The sequence below is a fragment of the Amblyraja radiata genome, chromosome 34 (genome assembly GCF_010909765.2).
Source record: "Amblyraja radiata isolate CabotCenter1 chromosome 34, sAmbRad1.1.pri, whole genome shotgun sequence".
NCBI lineage: Eukaryota > Metazoa > Chordata > Chondrichthyes > Rajiformes > Rajidae > Amblyraja > Amblyraja radiata.
In genome coordinates this window covers 24,868,521-24,890,248 of record NC_045989.1, presented here as the reverse complement: position 1 = coordinate 24,890,248, position 21,728 = coordinate 24,868,521, and the positions used below count along the sequence as shown (strand labels likewise).

General features: G+C 41.7%; 1 protein-coding gene and 1 long non-coding RNA gene across 8 annotated transcripts; one reads left to right on the top strand and one right to left on the bottom strand.

Moving 5' to 3' along the window:
* Positions 1–665: 665 nt before the first annotated feature.
* Positions 666–21,074, bottom strand: znf710 (zinc finger protein 710). 7 transcript variants are annotated; one of them, XM_033050397.1, is made up of 4 exons: positions 19,598–21,072; positions 7,273–7,464; positions 2,910–3,084; positions 666–1,293 (listed from the first exon to the last, which is right to left on the bottom strand). In XM_033050397.1, exons 1-4 carry the CDS (start codon positions 21,005–21,007, stop codon positions 1,079–1,081), a joined length of 1,992 nt encoding a protein of 663 aa, XP_032906288.1. In that variant the 5' UTR covers positions 21,008–21,072; the 3' UTR covers positions 666–1,078. The 7 variants fall into 7 exon arrangements, 4 of the variants coding, with proteins under 4 accessions (XP_032906288.1, XP_032906289.1, XP_032906291.1 ...); XR_004416849.1 differs by lacking the exon at positions 666–1,293 and adding an exon at positions 3,166–3,223 and having other exon boundaries at positions 2,956–3,084; positions 19,598–21,074; XR_004416851.1 differs by lacking the exon at positions 666–1,293 and adding an exon at positions 3,166–3,228 and having other exon boundaries at positions 2,956–3,084; positions 7,278–7,464; positions 19,598–21,074.
* LOC116991640 lies at positions 6,944–16,683 on the top strand. The gene is made up of 3 exons (XR_004416852.1): positions 6,944–6,954; positions 12,787–12,791; positions 16,582–16,683. It is a non-coding gene; the product is annotated as an uncharacterized LOC116991640 (long non-coding RNA).
* Positions 21,075–21,728: the final 654 nt, after the last annotated feature.

The following is a 21,728-nucleotide window of genomic DNA, read 5'->3' as shown; positions in this document are numbered from 1 at the left end:
AACACTTACTTACCTTCTCTCTTCCAACCTTCCTGTTAAATACTTGCATTTGTACAGCTTCAACAAAACATCTACAACACAACCAACCCAAGACACTTCACAGAGAAGTGATGCAGAGCTTTATTAGGGCAGATAATCGTTTGGTTCAGTGTATGTCCTTTAAGGAGTGACTTAAAAAAGAAAAATAGAGAAGCTTGAAGAAAGAATTATAGAACATTAAGCAAATAATGTTTCTAGTTTGGGGCTAAGGATAAAGGAATTATATATCTTACCTAGTGGGGTAGGAGAAAGTCAGAATGAGCTGGTCTTAAGCTTAGTAACCAATGAGTCCATAAGCTCATGTGTCGATTATGAGATGGGATAATTGATGACTTGACTACATCTAGTTTTAAACATCTCCATCCAGAGGAAACCAGAGAGATGTTTAAATCCAGTTGTAGTCAAGTCATTTATGCTATCCAGAATGTTTGTGTAAGAGAAATTTAACAGAAAAGATAGTGATTTGCCAATGGTATAAAATGAGGGTGGTTGGAAGAGATCTTGGTTTGGAGAGCACCTTCGCCGACAGGTTCATCCCTTGTCACTTCATGTTTTTTTTCTTCTCTTCAATTCTAATTAATTTAAATTTCAGGTCAGCCAAAGAAACTCTTCTGTTCACACAATCATTAAACAGATTTGTTATTTTTATTGCTATTGTAGATGATTATATAGTCCAGTAAGAAAATAAATCCACAAAAGCCACTCCACGATGTAATTCAATGAATTACTGCCAGTAAGTGTGTGTGTTTAATGTTTATATACAGAACCTATTTTGAAGTTACGTTTTACACAGTAAAGACCAACATAATTTTGGTAGTAGTCATCTGCTTTGGTCCAGAAAAGACCGTCTTAAAGAAAAAATCCTCACAGAACCCTGAGATTAGTAACGTGTAAAATGGATTCACATTACAATGTTTTTGTGAACATAGACTGAGTTGGAATGTAATTTCAAATCTGCAACTGTAGCATTAATAAAAAGCTATGCACAATTAACAATGGTCAAAGCACAGGATCAATTTAATTTTTGGCTTCACTTCAGTTACGGTTTTAAGTCCATTCCGTATCGTTCAGCTTCTTTTTCAAAGGTAAAGTATATATCTCTTATACTTTCTTCATCCGACATTTTTGTTGAATCTGAAGTGTCATCGGGACCTTTTCTCCCTGCTGTGTAATCAAAAGAATTTTCTTCATAATCATCAATGTCTCCTTGCTGACCTTCCATGTGTTCAGAATGTCCAATGTCCAATAAACTTTCTGTGAGAAAAAAGGAAGTGTCAAAGGAATGAAGGGATCACTAGTTTAAAGCAAATTCCAAACATTAATAAACGTGTGAAAATGTGTCATTTAACTGCTCATTGCCTCAGATGCATATTTGCAACAAACCCTCAGTATGGCATTGAAGCACCTTGAGCTCAGATGCTCTCATCCCCTGGCTAAGCTTGCACCACAACCTCTGATAATCTATATCACACTAATGTACAAGTCTCAGTTTCTCACCTTAAAAAGATGTTTAGTTTGAGATTGTAAGCTTGCAAATCTTCAGCTCGTGCGTGTTGGCCTGTTGCCTCTATTCTACTTTATTTCACTTGCATGTTACTTCTGAGATAAGCGAAAAGGCCTCCCTGGACCATTTCTCTCTACCAATGCTTATTCTGTTTCATTCTAAACAATATCTAACACCTTCCCCTCAATCCCATTTTGAACAGGCTGTACATTTGGCAAAGTCCCTTTCAACTATTCAAAATAAAGAGCAGACGGCTCATCACCATCCAAGACTAGAGAGCAGATCAATATTCTCTGGTTGTAGAATCTTCCTGTCTATAAACTGATTGTCATGCTTGATATGCAATTAACTGCATTTCAATAGTAAGCATATCAAGGGCTCAGCAAGGAGACGGCATTATAGTCAATGTCAACATTTTCCTTATTTTCCGATTCCTCGAATCATCCAACATCTTCGTACTTTTTAATATTAAAACTGTCAGTTGTACTGTTTGTCTCAATTTTTTTGTTTTCCGCCCCAATTCTTCTCATTTTCTCATACGAGATAGGTTTACGTTGTACATCCAGGGTCCTGAATGGACATGCACAAGCATCTAGGCATCGCCGATTGACGGCAGTACACTGTGGGGATTATTCAGCAAGTGATGCGGAAGGAACAACTTCTGTCTGAAATTTCCAATGACCTTCCCACCTGCATCTTGCATGCACATGGATACACAGACATAATCAGCACTTATTATCATACATACTGAGATTTCCACAGGGAAACAACTTAACAACTAACTAACTTAATAATTCAGGATGGCACACACAAGTAAATTCTCTCAGATATGACTTTCTCTTTACATTTCAGAATCCAAGAATACTTTTCAGTTACTATACTATCTCACTCCCACTTCTAATTTTATTCTGAAGACACGGTGGTGCAGCTGGTAGAGCCACTACTTCACAGCGCCAGGGACCCGGGTTCGAACTGACCTCGGGTGTGTGGAGTTTGCACGTTATCCCTGTGATTGTGTGGGTTTGCTCTGGTTCCTCCCACATCCCAAAGACATGTGGGTTTGAAGGTTAATTGACAGCTGTAAATTGCCCCTAGTGTGTAGGTAGTGGATATGAAAGTGGAATAACATGGAACTAGGGGTGTTTCAGGTTGAGACCCTTCTTCAGACAGCACTAATCTAATGCAGAGTCAGACGTACAATACAAACTTTTGTGTAAAAGTACATTGATGATTACAACAGTACCAACTACATGTTTCACGAAATGCATCAGGATTTTGTGACTGATTTTAAAAAGCAACAAGTGAGACAATGTGCGTCTCAATCTCAGTTTATAATATGCCATGAGTACAAGCATCTGTACTGTACCTTGTCCATCGAGAACAATATCCATGACACCATGCTTGACTTTCATGTGCCGGCTTAAATTGCCTTTGAGGGTAAATTTGCTGGAACAGTATGGACATCTGAACGGCTTGCTGTCTGAGTGGAGGTGCATGTGACCCAGCAGATTGTACATCCGGTTGAATTCTTTACCACAAACCTGAAAAAACAACCCAGCAAGTTCTTTAATCTCATTAAAGGTAAAATCCCCCCAAATTAAATGATTCTCCGAGGGGCTCACCCTAAGAAACAGAGTTTGTCTTTGCTTCTACTGCATGAAGTAATTTTCTCATTCATCTCTACTCTTCATTGGATTGTATGTAAAAGCACAAAAGGCACAGCACTGTTACAAATCAATTGTACTAAACAATGACTGAAACAGGTGAACTACCACAGTAACTTATGGTTAAACATTCTCATATTATGATGTTAATCATACACTACAACATACCTAGCAGTTGAACTCCAAACACGTTACAGAAAGTCATCAAAAATGAAGGGCATTATAATTTTCTGATAGCTTTGAAAAAGACAAAATGCTACCATAAAACCACTGAGCCCGATGAAGAATTACCAAGTGTACTTATTCCAATGTGATGGTAGCATGCATAAATTGAGATAACTAAACATCAACATGCTACACAACAGGCAACAAAGATTCAGCACCAGAGGAAAACACGTTAAAATTTGTGACACAAGAGACTGCAGATGAATGAAAATTTGAGTCTTCCTCCCAATCATTAGCCAAGTCTGCAGAAAGGTCAGTGGGTGAAGAGATGACAGGGTTACAATACACTACAGAGGGATAGACAGGACTCAATGTTTGTACTCTGGCCACTTTCAGTGTTCTCTTCCTCTTTTTAATCCAATGGAATAGATATTGTCAACTCATATACAAACTCACATTATAGCAAGCATGGGTAAGTGAAACTATTTTTGTTTTTCTCAAAATATGGGCATTGATGCGAACCTCAACATTTATTGCTCATGCCTCATTGCCCCCAAGGTGGTAGGGAGAGCCACATTCTTGAATCACTGCAGTCCACGTGAGAGTAATCTCATATTGCTGTCGAGGAGAATGCTCCAGAAATTAGAGCCAGCAATATATTTCCAAGTCAATATTTTGTACAATTTGGAAGACCAATTAGTGTTCCCATGTATCCATTGTACTTTCTGGTAATAGAGAGTGAGGCTTTGGAGATGTCGGGGTAGTCAAGGCAAATAACTTCAGTGCACACAGTCTATGCACCTGTAGTGGAAGGGATATCAATTAATTGGGAGGCTTTGTGCAAGATGGTGCTGAGCCTTGCATCCAGCCAAGTGGACAGTATTCCATCCCACATCTGACTGTGTCTTGTAGAAAGGCTCACAGGAATTAGAAGGCCAGTCCCTTGTTGCGGGTTTGCCTTGTCTATAGTCTGCTTTGTCCAGCCTATTTCAGTGCTGGATAATTTCTATACCTCTGAGAGAATGAAAACCCATTGGAGAATACGCTCTAGCTAATTGATGCCTAAAAGTCAGAATCATTCGATGTGAGATTCTGATCAATGTCACATCCCACATATCACTATCACATCAAGAAGCCAAATACAGTATTCCCAATTCCTTCACTCGTTATTACTGTAGATTGCAGAAAACCCAAGGAACAATTCAAGGCATTCCACTTTTGCCAACCTGTATGAACCATTTATTGTCACTTTGTTATCTGTATATGAAACATATTTCCTTTAAGTGTGCATCTTGCAGAGTGACTTTTTCATCTTATCAAACGCCTTTAGAAAATCTAAAACCATGTAATTAAAAAATCTATATAACCCCCCTACCCACAAAATGTTAAAAAAGCGATTAAATAATGTTCCCTTCATAAGGTCACGTTAATTTTGCCTAATCATGCTCAGTGCTTCTTTTTGCCATATCATAGATACAGCATTTCCCAATCATTTGTTTTGCCAACTACTTCCGTCACTATTTTCATTCAACATTCTTTTGTTCAACATCAAACTTAACACTGCTGTTCAATTTCCTGAGACTTTTCCAGAATCTCGGTAATTTTGTTACAATTCTCATAATGATGTTCACCCCTTAAACCCCAAGATATAGGCATGGGATCAAAATTTGACAACCCTCAACCCATTAGTTTGCCCAGTACGTTTTAAATGTAGTACTTCATATTTTTGTATGCTTTAAATATTATTTGCCTTTACACAAAATATAAATTCCTCTTTTCGAACTCTGAAGAGACCAACATTTAAAAAAAACTTCTTCCTTGAGAAATTACAAATCATTTTTATGTCTTGCTCCGTAATATTTAATCGTCTCCTTTTGTTAAAGTCATTCTTTGCTTGTTTCTAAAATTCTCCAATTCTTTTGTTCTTTGACAAATTTACAAACACTTTCAATCTAAAACCAAACAATGTTTTTAGTGAACTAAATTACTAAGTGTTTTTTAGTAAGAAAACTACTGCCTTTCTCGAGGCCAACAGTTTGCCCATTGCACCCACACCAGGCCTGGGGTGGCACAGTGGTGCAGTTGACCCGGGTTCGATCCTGACTATGGGTGCTGTCTGTACAGAGTTTATACGTTCTCCCCGTGACTGTGTGGGTTTTCTCTGGGTGCTCTGGTTTCCTCCCACACTCCAAAGACGTACAGGTTTGTAGGTCAATTGGCTTCGATAAAGATTATGAATCGTTCCTAGTGTGTAGGATAGAGTACGGGGTGATCGCTGGTCAGCTCGGACTCAGTGGGCTGAAGGGTGCGTTTCTGTGCTGTATCTCTAAACTAACCTAAACTAAACCAAACCAGGGAGGTAGAAGCACTGGAGATTTTGGGTGGTTCAACGGAGGGGGTACAGTCTAATAACATTTGGCCCACTATTGCAAGGTAATAAAATCTGCAGTTACACCTTCAGGTGATGCAATTTACTATATATTGGTTGTTTCCATAATTAGAAACTAAGCTGATTAGCAACATTGTAGTAGCTTTCATGCACATGAATGTGTGCATGTGTGCATGAAAACAATAACCAGTCTGTATTGTTGATGATTACATGGCACTAGTAGTAACCATGTACCAGTATTGTTGTTGAAACATTGTGACAGCTTTACTACTTTGGTTCCAGTTACATATTTGCATGATGTCTAAAGAGACATTTGGACAGGTACATGGATAGTAAAGATTTAGGGGGATTTGGAGCATTTTAGAAATCAGGAAAGGACGACTTTAAAAAAGGGAGAAGATTAAATCTTGCTAGCATCCAGCCAGCAAAGAAATTGGCACATTTCAATGGAATCACCCCATGTTCTTCGAAATTTGCCAACTTAATCTTAGTCTGTTTAATCTATCTTCATAAAACACATTTACCACCCAGGGAATCTATATGGTGAAAACTTTAATACAGGTGTATCTTTCCTTGGGCAGGGACACCAGACCTGTACACAACATTCCATGTGCAGGTCCCATAACTGTTTCAAGACATTCACTCTTGTACTCATTATTTTGTGCAATAAAGGCCAAAATCCCATTTGTTTGCCTGATTTCTCACTGTACTGAACTTTAGCCTTTTAGTAATTTGTGCACAAGGACTTCCAGTTCTCTTTGAATAGCACACCTTTTAATCTCTCAACACGCAATTATTTTTCTACTAAAGATTGCACAATTTCCCACATTCCATCTGCCAAGTCCCTGCCCCTTCATTTAATCTGAATGAATACTTCATTGAATACTTCCTCCTAAAACTCCACCTACATCCTTTTCACTGCTCAGTTCCTCCCAGATTTCTTGTATCAATGAACTAAGAACAGTATCACAGCTTCAGCCAGAGGGGGAAAAATGGCAATTGGGGAAAAATTTGCTCCAATGTGTTTGCTTTCTTTTTTCAGTCACGTGAAGATCTTTGAAGCTGGCATAATCTGTCTAGCTATTTCTCTAGCTATCCTCAAGATAACCAATTCTTTTCTCATCGCTACATTATTCAAGATGAAGAGGAAAAGATTTAATAGGAATCCGAGGGGCAACTTTTTCACACAAAGAGTGGTGGGTATATGAAACAAGCTGCCAGAGGATGCAGTTGAGGCTGGGACTATCAACGTTTAAGAAACAGTTAGACAGGTACAGGGATAGGACAAGTTTGGAGGGATATGGGCCAAACGCAGGCAGGTGGGACTAGTGTAGCTGGGACAAGTTGGCCGGTGTGGGCATGTTGGGCCAAAGGGCCTGTTTCCACACTGTATCACTCCATGACTCTATTTAGCTGCTCCATATTCCTTTTCTAAAGCTGTCCCTACATAATGCCTGTTGCTGGCTCTGTCACTATGAGTAGAGGATCAGAATGGTAGCCTTTACTCTTACCTTACATTTAAATGGTTTGATAGGTGAATGAACAATCATGTGGGTCTTCAAAGTCTGTTTCTGAACAAATGTTTTAAAGCAGATGTGGCACTGATAAGCTCGTACACTCGTATGGATCAACATGTGCCTCTTCAAATTTGCTTGAAGGGTGAATTCACGTCCACACACCTCACACTTAAACTCTTTAACTCCCTGCAGGGACAAGAGGTAGCAGGTAAGACTTGAAATAAAGTGGTTATCCAAATTTGTTACCGGCAGCACAGTGGCGCAGCGGTAGAGTTGCTGCCTTACAGCGCCAGAGACCCGGGTTCGATCCCGACTATGGGTGCTGTCGGTACAGAGTTTGTACGTTCTCCCTGGTTTGGTCCAGGTGCTCCGAATTCCTCCCATACTCCAAAGACGTGCAGGATTGTAGTTTAATTGCTTTCTGTAAATTGTTCTTAGTGTGTAGCATGGAACTAGTGTACGGGCAATCACTGGTCGGTGCGGAAGCTGCATCTCTAAACTAAACTGAATAAAAAGATCAGTTAAAAAAATTAGATCTCTTTAAAAATGAACATGGGTAATACTGGAATTGAAAACAAAAATAATTAAAATGAAAGGTACAAAATGGAAACAGAACAAGGAAAGAAAAATAGACTGATCAGAAAGAGCTAACATCTTTTTTTAAAGTGGAGATTGATAGGTTCTTGATTAGTACGAGTGTCAAAGGTTATGCGGAGAAGGCAGGAGAATGGGGTTGAGAGGGAAAGATAGATCAGCCATGATCGAATGGCGGAATAAACTTGATGGACCAAATGGTCTAATTCTGCTCCTATGTATTATTTGGGAGACTGCGGATAGTAGGTGAAAGATAGACATAGATTAGGAGAGAAGGGGGCAGGTGGGGGGAGGGGGGTGGAGGTAGAGTCGGATGCTGCATTATTAGTGGAGACAAAAAGAAAAATAGGCTGCAGATTCAGTAATCAGATAAATAAGTGAGAACCAGAAAAGGTGATCAGAAATTGGAAAGAGTGATGGGAAGGTGGAGACTGGGAGCAGTAAGACAAAAAGGAAAGGACAGGCAGGTAGAGGTGAAGAAATATGGGAAGGCTGATAGGTTGAAATCCGTTTATTTCACTGCAAGAAGTATTGTGGAGAGAGTAAATAAACTTAAGAGCCTGGATCAGTGCTTGGGACCATGATGCTGTGGTCATTGCAGAAACATGGTTGCTAGGGGGACACACGAGTGGCAGTTCAATGTTCCCGGGTATTGTCGTTTCAGACGTGATCGCGAGGGAGGCAACAGAGACGGAGGAGTTGCACTACTAATCAGAGAGACTGTTACGACAGCACTCCGATGGCGGTATGGTACCTTCTCAGGTTGGACTATCCACATACTATTTGAATAAATCCTCTTGCATACACCTCACTAATTCTACCCTGTATAACCCTTTGGCACTGAGCAAGTCCCAGTCAATATTTGGGAACTAAGGCAGCCCTGTTGCTTTGGCATCTTTCAGATATCAGCCTACATATCTGTTCCTCTATCTTCTGCTTGCTACTGTACAATCCCATCAGAGTACTAGCACCTTTCTTATTTTACTTCGGAGTCACGTGAGTGACTACGTGAAGAACCCCGTCAGGACGCATGCGTGTCATATCGCTACACGCATTGCAACGAGTCACAGCAGGGGGAACGACGTTCCCTTAGCGGTAGAATTTGAAAGCCGGGAACAGCAGGTAAGGAGACTCTGCGTTCCTTCCACTTACCTTACAGGTGGAGACATGGACCAGATCCACGAAGGCTGCGGAAAAGCTGGCGGGGGAGAACCGCGGAGTTGCGGGCAGCCGGCAGCAGCAGCCAACGGCACGCCAATCTCCCGAAATGGGAACAGCTGTGCCCGACTTCGCTCCCGCACCGGCGAAGCCGGGCAGGAAAGCGAAGCAAAAAACGGACCGAATGCCAGACTCCGATGAGTCTGACTTTGAGCAGCCGCGAGCGGCCAGTGCCCGTGAGCACCGGGGCCGGTTGGAGCGGCTGCAGGATGACCAGTAGCCGCGAGCGGCCAGTACCCGTGAGCATTGGAGCTGGTTGGAGCGGCTGCAGGAGGAAATACTCCAAAGTGGCAGGCTCCGGGAGATGGAGGCTAGCCACAGTGGGCAGTTAGTAAGCCCCACAGCAGTACCTCTTGTGGGGCTGCACAGTGTTTCTCCCTCATCAGAGGGGAGCACGGAGGGTCAATCCTGAGCTGACTGCAGGAGCTGGAGCAGGAGCGGCTTCAGGAGCAGCCGCGACGGCCAGTGCCCGTGAGCATTGGAGCCGGTTGGAGCGGCTGCAGGAACTGGAGCAGGAGCGGCTTCAGGAGTAGCGGCTTCAGGAGCAGCCACGACGTCCAGTGACCATGAGCATTGGAGCCGGTTGGAGCGGCTGCAGGAACTGAAGCAGCAGCGAGTGGCCAGTGCCCGAGAGCATCGGAGCCAGCTGGAGCGGCTGTTGGAGCAGGTAAGTGGCAGGCTCCGGGAGATGGAGACTAGTCACAGGGGGCAGCTAGTAAGTCCTACAGCAGTACCTCTTGTAGGGCTGCACAGCATTTCCCCCTCATCAGAGGGGAGTATAGGGGGTCAATTCTGGGCTGAACCTGAAGAGGGGTGCAGAACATACCCCTAGTGCACATGGGGTGCAAGAAAACCTATTGGAAGACACTTACCATCGGGGAACTGCAAAACACTGAATGTTCCCAGTGTCAACCAGTGTATTTGAAAACATGGCAGAGCCAAGGACTTGAAACAACAGAAAGTTCTGAAAGTCCTAAGCGGGAATTACGGGTTTCGCCCGCACAATAAACAAAAAAGACATGACACAAGATCACCAGGATGCACTGGCTTTATTTTGCAACTACTAATACGAGTAAACAGCATTAGAAGAAGTGCCATCCAACCGGCTTTAGACCCTAATTTGCAGGCCTATGCAAACCTGGAACCTCCAAACCACCAATATTACTATTTGGAGGCAATTTATCAAAACAGGTAAAAGAACTTGACAAAGAGGGTAAAACCCTGGGGCTCATTAAAGCAACGTCTAAAAACTACTTCCTGGGGAATGCGCTAACCCTCAACACCGACCCAACTACAGATCCAGACACCAGCACCTCAACGTCCACGGAGGATGCCGAAAAAGTAACAAACCTATCAATAGTAACCATGGAGGTAGGTGGGTCTGGTTCCTTACGAGGTTGGTGGGAAATTACAATTCTATCTGGATGCATGGAATAAATTAACTACCGACACTTATATTTTCAGAAGTATAGGGTTATACCATAGAATTTATACAAAACATAATCCTCCACTTCAGCATGTACCGAACCGAATGTTCATGCTTACAGGCAAAGAAAAAATCAATAGCGCATGCTGAACTACAGTGCCCATATAAAAAAGGAGTAATGGAGGATATCCAACACGAATCACAGGAATTCGTGTCCAAAATCTTTATCATAAACTAGATGGTGGTTGCCACATCATCATAGATTTGACTAATTTGAATACTTTCGTACTATATATTCATTACTAGATGGGAACCTTTGTTACTGCTAAGCAATTGATTCCTAGGTTACTACATGGCAAGCATCGTATTAAAAGATGCTTACTATACAGTACCCATTAGAGGTGACCACAGATGTCATTTAACACAATTGATCATCTGCGGTACACCCTTAACACAGTTCACATGTCAGTGACTTTGCCGAAAGAAAAGGTTACAGCCTTAATGGAGGCTTGCAGCAAAACAAAACCATCCATCAGACTGGTAGCAAGAATAATTGGCATTATAGTGGCTGCGTTTCCAGCCACACAAATCGGACCTTTACATTATCAAAAATTACAGAGGGCACACATTCGTGCACTCAAAAATTATGGGGGTCATTCTGACAGACCAATTAAGCTACCAACAGAGGCCACAATGGAACTAAAATGGTGGAAACATAACATTAGGCATTGTTCCGATCCAAACATTATCAGCTACCCGTCTATGGAACTACATACTGATGCCAGTGCACTTGGATGGGATGCTACCAATTCCATCTCCAGCTGTGGGGGAGATGGAATGCACAGGAGGCATCATTATTACAAACACTGGGCATAAACTACCTGGGAATGTTGAGTGCATTCCATGGCTTTAAGTCATATTGTTCTGGGTTATATCACCAGCATGTTAGACTACAAATTGACAACACTACCATGGTAGCATATATCAACCATATGGGTGGAAACATATCGACATCATGTGACAATCTGGCCAACACAATTTGGCAATAGTGTATCCAGAGAGATATTTGGATATCAGCTACCTACTTACCAGGTAAACTGAATTTAGTGGCAGACAACAGGTCACGCTAATTCTATGAAAACACTGAATGGATGTTGGATAAATAATGTATTGCTGAAATTACAGCACGGTATGGAACACCAGATATCGACCTATTCGCATCCATGCTCTCACCAGTTATCGAATTATGTTCATGGGAACCAGAACCTGGGGCAGTGGTACAGATGCATTTTCGCTGCATTGGGGGATTATTTATTTATGCATTCCCTCCTTCTGCCTCATCAGTCGGGTATTTAGGAATATACGGTAGACTCCGTGTCTGGTATTTTGATAGTACCCGATTGGCCTACTCAACCATGGGTCCCGGTGATACACGACATGGTTTTAGAACCATGCATCACCATCCATCATAGACCTAATTTACTGGTTCTTCCCGCAACAAGGGGTAGTTACCCATGTCATAATTATATAAACCTATTAATTTATAGAGTTGAAAGCACCTCTACTACACCTGGGACTGACGGACCGAACAGTGGATATTATTTCAGCGGCCCACAGACAGACCACCAAAAAACAGTACTTGGTGTCATCCAGAAATGGGAAGTACTGTCACAACAATAAACATCACCCACAGGTCTATGAACATCCCGCCTGTTCTGCAATTCCTGGCGAGCCTCCATTACGATGAGAGGCTCAGTCATAGTGCCATCAACTGCGCCAGAAGTGCTCTGTCAACATACCTGTGGCAAGGAACAGAGCGGCATTCTGTTGGGACACACCCTGGTAACCAAACTCATGAGGGGCATTTTAATGTTAATCCCTCAAGAACCAAGTACTCCCAAATATGGGATGTGAGCATTGTACTGACCATGTTAAGAAACTGGTCTCCAGCTACAGCTCTGTCCCTACAGAAACGGACTACGAAAACAGTCATGCTGATGGCCTTGGTCACGGCACAAAGGGTCCAGTCACTACAAAAACTAAGGCTGGACAACATGATTATTTCATCTGGAAATTTAACTTTTCACATCAATGAAATAGTCAAACAGAACTGACAGGGGTCAGCAGGCCTAAAAACAGAATTCAGGGCCTACCCGACAGATGGTCGTCTCTGTATTGTAACACACTTACTATTATATATGGAGTATACTAAGATCATCAGAGGGAAAGAAATGTCACTTTAATCAGCTACAAACAGCCACTCAAAACAGTGACAGTCCAGACCATCTCTAGATGGCTAAAAGAGGTCCTAATAAAGGCTGGAGTAGACACTAGCATTTTTAAATCTCACTCCACCAGGGCTGTAGCTACATCGGCAGCTATGAAGTTGGACGTTCCTATGGACCAAATCCTCAAGACAGCAGGATGGTCAACGGAGGTAACTTTCCAACGACTTTATAACAAACCAGTCATTGAACCTGGAACATTTGCAGAAACAAATTTAAGTTCTGTAATATAATTTACCCCATAAATAGGGGCAATAATTGGTGTTAATATATTTATCGTTGGGTTTTCAATATCGTATTGATGTCTAATGATGTTAACACTATTCTCCCCATAATCAAGGCAGATGTGATGCATGGACCCGTTTCCACGGCATGAAATCACAGAGCTTTAAAATCTTCATGTAGTCACTCACGTGACTCCGAAGTAAAATAGTAAGATTAAACGAGAACTTACCAGTTTGAAGTTTGATCGTTATTTTATGAGGAGTAACGTTGAGGGATTACGTGCCCTCCGCTCCCACCCTTGATCATATACTCAACTGGTATCTCTTCTCTAATCTTACTATGTTTAGTCATTACCGTTACCTGTGATTTCACACCGCTGCTTTGAAGAATGACACGCATGCGTCCTGGCGGGGTTCTTCACGTAATCCCTCAATGTTACTCCTCATAAAATAACGATCAAACTTCAAACTGGTAAGTTCTCATTTAATCTTACTATTTCTATGCTCCACCCATATCATCTCAGTGGATGTACACTGCAGTAAGTCCTCTCTGTCCCCTTTGCCCGACAGGGAGATGAAAACACTCCCTATACTTTGGCCATAGTTTTAAATGGCCAACAAGTTCTTCAAAGTAGCATCAAAACATAGCAAGCCCATCTCATCCGCTGACTATGCAACTCTGTACATAAGACGTTCATCTTTGCAAAAGAATATTGGACTAGAAGAAAAATAACCACTGAGTATTGGAATTGAGGGAAAATATGCACCCATTTTGCTGCAGAAGATTACAAGAGCAAAAAATGACAGCACATCAAATTAAATTTGGTAATGTAGATGAAGATTAGAAAAATAATGCTTTGTAAAATGGAGTGTATGAATTGAACAGTAGCCAGCCAGCTTTAAAATTCAGTGGCTTAAAAGGAAAAACATACATAAAATCCTTATGAATTATTTGTAGTAGTTTAAACATTAATGATTGCATTGTGCTTTCAGAACCCTATATAGAAAGGGGTTCTAGATGCATGGGGGAAAGTGAACCCAACCCGTAGATGAAAATATCATTACAGCTAACACCAATTAGTTAGAGTCCGCTGGGGTGGGATGGCATTTACATTTGAGAGTTAGAGATTTGGAAGGGTTATGAACAATGCCGTGAGTTTATAGTAGTGAGTAATATTGCAAGGACAATCCAATTTAAAAAAAGAGCACCATAATGTTCCTCCCCAAGTATTTAGTCAGGCCTCATTTAAAAATCCATCACATTTTGATCTGGTCACGAGTTAAATAGATGATTGAAGAAATTTGGACGAGGGCCATTAGATTGCTAACTAATTGATTAAACTTTTGAGTTATTGTCAACGCTTTGGGCAATGAGTGTTCTTTTTGCCAGAAACTAGACTGTTTTATTCAAGTTATTAAATATAACAATGGAATTCATAGATACATTTCCAAGAGAACAAGGGATTGTGCTTGCACATTAGGGAAACTCAAAACTAGGTTGGAGTTCGAGGGGGAAAGGGAAGAAAAACGCAGATGCCAAAATTTTGAAATACAAATTCTTATGATTCTGAGCAAGTCAGGCAGCATCTGTAGATCATTTCCATGGATGCTGCCGGACTCACCAAGCATCTGCAGCATTCCCTTTGAGGTGCTTCTTTTCAAAGAGGGTAATTAACTTCTGGAACAAATGGTTGGCTTTATGCAGCAAGCGAAAATTCATTAGACCCTTTGTAAGGAGGGCAAGAGGAGCTCCTGACCATGACCAAGACTGAATAAAATTACAGCTAGGATGTTGTGTGACACACATTATCACCAAAGACTCCCTTGATGAATTTGATCCAGATACATAGGTTTAAAATAACTTTTTATAACTACATAGAGCCGGAAATCTCCAGGATCGGACAATGTTTCCGCCTCTACTCTCAAGCTCTGTGCCGAACAACTGGCACAACCAGTCCCTGCAAACCTGTACTGACCCTGCCTGCTTCAAAGTCTCTACTGTTGTCCCTTTACCCAAAAAGGCAAGGATTACTGGTCTTAATGACTACAGGCCTGTCGCACTGACCTCTGTCGCACTGACCCTGCTGGACCCTCTGCAGTTTGCATTTCGAGTCAATAGATCTGAGGATGACGCAGTCAACCTGGGCCTGCACTTCATCCTCCAGCACCTAGACCGCCAGGGGACCTATGCGAGGATTTTGTTTGTTGATTTTAGCTCTGCATTCAATGCCATTGTGCCAGAGGTACTACACTCCAAACTTTCCGAGTTGACTGTGCCTGAACCCCTCTGTCGATGAATCACAAGCTTCCTGACAGACAGGAAGCAGCATGTGAGACTGGGAAAGCACATCTCGGACCCGCAAACCCTCAGCATAGGTGCACCGCAAGGCTGCGTACTCTCCCCTCTCCTCTACACCAATGACAGCACCTCCACAGACACCTCTGTCAAGCTTCTCAAGTTTGCAGATGACACAACCCTGATTGGACTGATCCAGAATGTGGAGGAATCTGCCTAGAGACATGAAGTGACACAGCTGGCGTCCTGGTGCCATCGCAACAACCTGGAGCTCAATGCTTTTAAGACAGTGGAATTGATTGTAGACTTTAGGAGAGCTCCTCCTCCCCTCACTCACCATCAACAACACCACAGTCACATATGTGGAGTCTTTTAAGTTCCTGGGAACCATCATCTCCAAGGACCGTAAATGGGGGGGGAGGCTACCATCAACTTCAGTCAAAAAGGCACAACAGAGGATATACTTCCTGCGGCAGCTGAGGAAGCACAATCTGCCACAGGCAATGATGGTCCAATTCTATACGGCCATCATAGAGTATGTCCTCACCTTCTCCATCATGGTCGACATCCGGAGGCTGTAGCGAATCATCCGATTAGGTGAGAAGGTTATTGGCTGCAACCTTCCCTTGAACTGTACTCTGCAAGGGCCAGGAAGCGAGTGGGTAAGATCATCTCTGACCCCTCTCACCCTGGCCACAAACTCTTTGAATCACTTCCCTCTAGAAGGCGACTCCGGACTGTCAAAACTGCCACAGCCAGATATAAAAACATTTTTTTTCCACGAGTAGTAGCTCTACTCAATAACGAAAAGTCTGTAGCCTCCTTTTGCTCTGGTATTTTATTTAATTCACATGTTTTGAAAAATAATGTTTTATTATTAATGTTTAATGTTTTATGTGTCACTGTATGTCATGTTATCACTTGCGGGCAGAACACCAAGGCAAATTCCTTGTATTTGAATACTTGGCCAATAAACATTCATTCATTAATCAGGAAATAATACAAATTATTTTCAGGAATTAGCACGACCTTTCATAATGGTTTGTCTGAAACAGGCTCATATAGACCAAGTTGCCTAATTTTGTCCATTAGTTTTGAGTTCTGGCATCTAGAGCAGGCTTCTAGGTTGCTAGGGGGAAACGACGGCAGTTCAATGTTCCCGGGTTTTGATGTTTCAGACATGATCGAGAGGGAGGCAACAGAGACGGAGGAGTTGCACGACTAATCAGAGAGACTGTTACGACAACACTCAGGTGGCAGTATGGTACCTTCTCGGGTTGGACTATCCACATACCGTTTGAAGAAATCCTCTTGGATACACCTCACTAATTCTGCCCTATCTAACCCTTTGGCACTGAGCAAGTCCCAGTCAATATTCGGGAAGTTAGTCACTCACTAAGACAGCCCTGTTGCCTTGATGTATTTCAGAAATCAGTCTACATATCTGTTCCTCTATCTTCTGCTTGCTACTGGAGGGCCTACAGTACAACCCCATCAGAGGGCTTGCACCTTTCTTATTTTTATCCTGCCCTCCTGTCTTGCAGCTTGTTTTCCCCCCCACCCCCAACAATCTGTCCAAAGAAGGGTCCTGACTCAAAACGTCACCCAAGTCTGAAGGATCAAGACCCAAAATGTCACCTATCCATGTTCTCCAGGAATGCTGCTTGACCTACTGAGTTATTCCAACACTGGCTCTTTGTAAGCCGGCATCTGTAGTTCCTTGTTTCTACTCCCGCTCCTGATTCTATTCATTCTTTAAAGAGATGACCATTTTCCTTTGCAAGACATCCAAATTCTCTTGCAATTCATATTTACCTCCTCCAAATGAGACATCACTTCTATTGCCTGCTTCTTGCGTATGGCGTGCACAGCCTAAGTTGTAGGACAACTTGTACTAATTGATATTATTTGATTGGGCACGCCAGGTTGATTGCATTCGTCGAAACAGGGCGGGCCACATGAAGGTTGAAATCTCCCACCCATTCTATTGCCTATAGATCTATCACTACAATTAGACCGTTTAAATGCTGAGTTTGACAAACATTAGCTTCTGTTGCAATTAAGTTTCGAGAACCCAAGTCGATCAAATCAGAGGGATCTTAGGGTACAAATCCACAGCTCGTTGAAAGTGACAGCGCATGTAGATGGGGTAGTAAAAGATGGCATAGTTGCCTTCATTAGTTGGGGAGTTGAGTATAAAACTCAGTAAGTTATGCTACTGCTGTATAAAAATCTTGGTCAGGACACATTGTATTGTATGCAGTTCTCTTTGACACTTAACAGGAAGGATGTGGAGACTTGGGAGAGGATTCAGAAGTTGTTCACTAAGGTTCTGGCCAGATTAAAGAGTATTAGCTATGAGGAGGTTGGACAAACTTTGATGTTTTGCATGGCATGCCAGAGCCTGAGGATGACCTGATAAAAAGTATGTAAAACTGAGAGAGGCATAGATAGGGTTGTCAATCAAGCTTTTTGCCCTAGGAATGAAATATCAAATACTAAAGGGCATAGGTTTAAGATGAGGGGAGGACAGGGGGAGTTTAAATGATACTTACAAGGCAAGTTGTTTTTTTCTCCGATATACACAGAGTGGTAGGTGCCTAAAACCGGCTGCCAGGGAAAGTGGTGGAAGCAGATACATTAGCAACATTTGAGAAGATTCAGACAGGCATATGAACAGATAGGGAATGGAGGGATATCGACCATGGGGGAGGGATATAGACCACATGGTAAGCAAATGGGATTGGTATCATGGCAGGCACAGACATTGTGGGCCAAAGGCCCTGTTTCTGTGCTGTATTGTTCTATGTTCAGTGCACAGACTAACATATTTTTCTATCACATTTCTTTTAGTTTATTGTTACGTGTACCAAGGTACATTGACAGCTTTTGTTGCGTACTAACCAGTCAGCAGAAAGACAATACATGATTACAATCGAGCCATTTGCAGTGTATAGACACATGATAGGAGAATAACATTTAGTGCAAGGTAAAACCAGTAAAGTCTGATCGGAGGTAATCCAAGAGAAAACACTCTTATTGTCTCTGAACCCTCAATATGGCCAAATTATGCTGGAAAATAGTGCATCAGCCAAGGAAACAAAACAACATTTTTGACCCAAGGGCAGCAGAAAAAATAATAAAAAACATCCACAAACACACTGAAGACTTAAAGGTTACTGTTCACATTTAAAAAGTTAAAAAAAAAAATAATATCCTTGTACGGTATCTTCCTCCAAGCCTCGGGTCACAATCATTGCAGTAAAACAGTAATTGATACACAAATACTAGATTTAGCTTTGCTCATTAATCTAACGAAAAATAAAATTTATAATAAATGAACATAATTTAGAATGCTTGTTACAACACGCGATTACTGAATGTCTACTAAATTACTAAATGTCTAATTACAGTAACTGACAGAAGCAAAATCCAAGCAGTTCCATTTGCAGCATCTAGTTGTTATGTTGTTGCATTTGGACCAATTTGATTGTTCGGATGAAATATTATTATTAAACTGACAAAGTGCTGGAGCAACTCAGTTGGTCTGTCAGCGTCCCTGGGAAAATAGACAGGCGATGTTTCATGTTGAGACCCTTCTTCAGGCTTTAGACCTCTAGACTTTAGTGATACAGCGCGGAAATAGGCCCTTCAACCCACCGAGTCTGTGCCGACCAGCGATCACCCATACACTAACACTATCCTACACATTAGCGACAATTTTACAACTTACTGAACCCAATTAACCTACAATCCTGCACGTTTTTGGCATGTGGAAGGAAACCTTAGCACCCAGAGAAAAACCACGCTATCACAGGGAGAACACACAAACCCCATACAGACAGCACCCGTAGCCAGGCTCGAACCCGGATCTCTAGCACTGTAGGGCAGCAACTCTACCGCTGCACCACTGTGCCGCCAGAAACATTGCCTATCCGTTTCCTCCAGATATACTGCGTGACTTGCTGAGTTACTCCAGTACTTTGTGTCTACCTTTGGTATAAACCAGCAACTGCAGTTCCTTGTTATTACATATTATCAAATTGAATATTTGCTTTAACCCTAATACAATGTGGTACTTCAATTACATTTCTGAGGAAACAATTCAAAATTAAATCAAGGAGTGTTTTTGTATAATTTTTTAATTGCAAAAGACTAATGCTATATATCAAGGAACATGTAGGAGAGAACTGAAAACCACATACATTTTCATTCCACAAATCTTCACATGAAAGCCTACACGCACAGACACTATTTGGAAAGTGAAGAGCTTTACCTTGTGTGTGAGTGAGTGCTGCTTCAGGTGATGGGGCTGGGTAAATTCCATACCACATTCAGTACAGACATAGGGCCGGATATTCTGATGTTTCATCATGTGATTCTGGAGTTGGCTTCGATAACTGAAAGTTTTGTCGCACTCTGTGCATTCATACGGAGTGGGGCCTTGATGTGCAACGAGGTGCCTTTTCAGCTGAATGAGTGTCGCAAAATCAAAGCCACATTCTATGCAGACATGACACCTACCGTTTTCATGCTTTGCTTCATGGGTTTTCAACTCACTTGGATAGGCAAACCCTCGCCCGCAAACTCTGCAGCTGTAAGGCTTGATGTCAGAGTGTAGTAGCATGTGCCGTTTAAGATGGCTGGTTTGTGTGAAGGCTTTGTCACACACCTCACACTTGTGTGGCCTTATGCCGTCGTGGGTGAGAAGGTGCATCTGTAAATGACTTGGCTGCTTAAAAAGCTTATGACAATGTTGGCATTCGTGAGGCTTAATACCACTGTGGCCCAATATGTGAGTGACCAAGTTATATTTGGAAGTGTACGATTTCTCACACAGCCGACACTGCCACCGCTTTTGTCCTTCTCCAGCATCAATACAATAGGAATCGTCAATCTGTACATTTATATCCAATCGGTCTATCTGAGCTCTTCTGTTCCGATCGTCCTGCTGTGAAGCAGACACCTCAACCTCGTACGGCACTTGTCCCTGCCATACAAAGTTACGATTCCCCTGAGTGTCCGACTCATCTGAAAATTGATCTGCCATTTGGCTTAAACTTGCTGATTTATTTGCCTCAAAATAACTGCTGATTATTTTTTCTTCTTCAGTGCCAATGTTTTCCTGATGGTCAGAGGAATTGCAGTGGAGGTTTTCCTTAAAAGCTGGAGGAAAAGCAACAGATTGAACCTCCAGAGTTCTTTCACGAAGGGGACGATGCAGATGTTTCCTTTTGAAGTTACTAATGTCAATCATTTTAATTCCATTCCTGTATAAAACAGTATTGGATTGATTTTCTGCGATGTAATCCTCCTCTATAATTTCTTCCTTACAATTTTCATCATTTTTTTCAGCATGTACTAGCTTCACAGGCTGCCTTTTCCTCCTTCTAGCTTGCCTTTCAAAAGGAATAAAGTCATTCTCCACCTCTAAACCATCTTCCTCATGCAGTTCAAAACAATCTGATGTATTAATTACATCCAGTCCCGGGTTCTGCTCCTCTGTGAAGTGTTCATATACAGTGCTCTTGTTAACTGATCCATCTGGCAAATAATACATTCCATTCTCTCTGAATGGAAAATTCATTGGGCCATTCTGACCAACAAGGCCCAAAGTAACTGCTTGCGCAAATGTTAGTATCACAACAGGGTCTGTTTGGGTTCCAGTATTTACAAGGTGATCCATGACTGTCAATGCATTACCGACCACTCTCCAAGAGATATCTGAAAGAAAAATAAATCAAGATATTTCCTTAAAGCATTCAAAACTATGTGCAATAAAACAATTTACAGGTCAACTTGTTTTAACCACAAAAATAAGAGAACACATTCTAAATCTGTACCTCCCAATTATATACACAATAGTACAAATCTCATGGGAGAAAAGTGACCACAATATTTTAATAAAAAGGTATGCTATATGATTTGCAAACCCACGACTAAAATATTAATTTTAACGTATCACATTTTGCTCCTTCTGGATCAATGGCACAGATTCCTTTCTGCTTCCCTTCAATCTCTTAATCCTTTTCGCAAGTCAGATAGATAGGTTGAAGAAAGTAGTGAGACGTACTTGAATTGCATTGGAGAAAGGAGATGAGGGTGGAGAGCGTTAGAGAGTGAAATTAGCTTAAATTTGCAAAACGGATTGCAATTAGTTTACTCATTTCTACTTCATGCACTCAATTTTAATAAAATAAGACCGTGCAAAGGTTTTATTTCTCTTCATTGTAGTATATGGCATCTAATTTTAATATGTGCAAAGGGAACATTTAGATTAATTTAGATTTAGATGCATCAAAGGTTCACATGCAAGACATTTTTATTTGCAGAGCAATGTGCAAGAGCAAAATTCAAGAAACAGATCAAGATATATTCAAGTATAAAAACAAAAGAGGAAGTATGAC

Coding starts and splice junctions, on each gene's coding strand:
- znf710 (XM_033050397.1), bottom strand. CDS start 21,007: ATGGATCACCTTGTAAATACTGGAACCCAAACAGACCCTGTTGTGATA. Junction 7,465..19,597: donor AGCACTCACTCACACACAAG/GTAAAGCTCTTC, acceptor TTGTCCCTGCAG/GGAGTTAAAGAGTTTAAGTG. Junction 1,294..2,909: donor TATTGTTCTCGATGGACAAG/GTACAGTACAGA, acceptor TTTTTCTCACAG/AAAGTTTATTGGACATTGGA.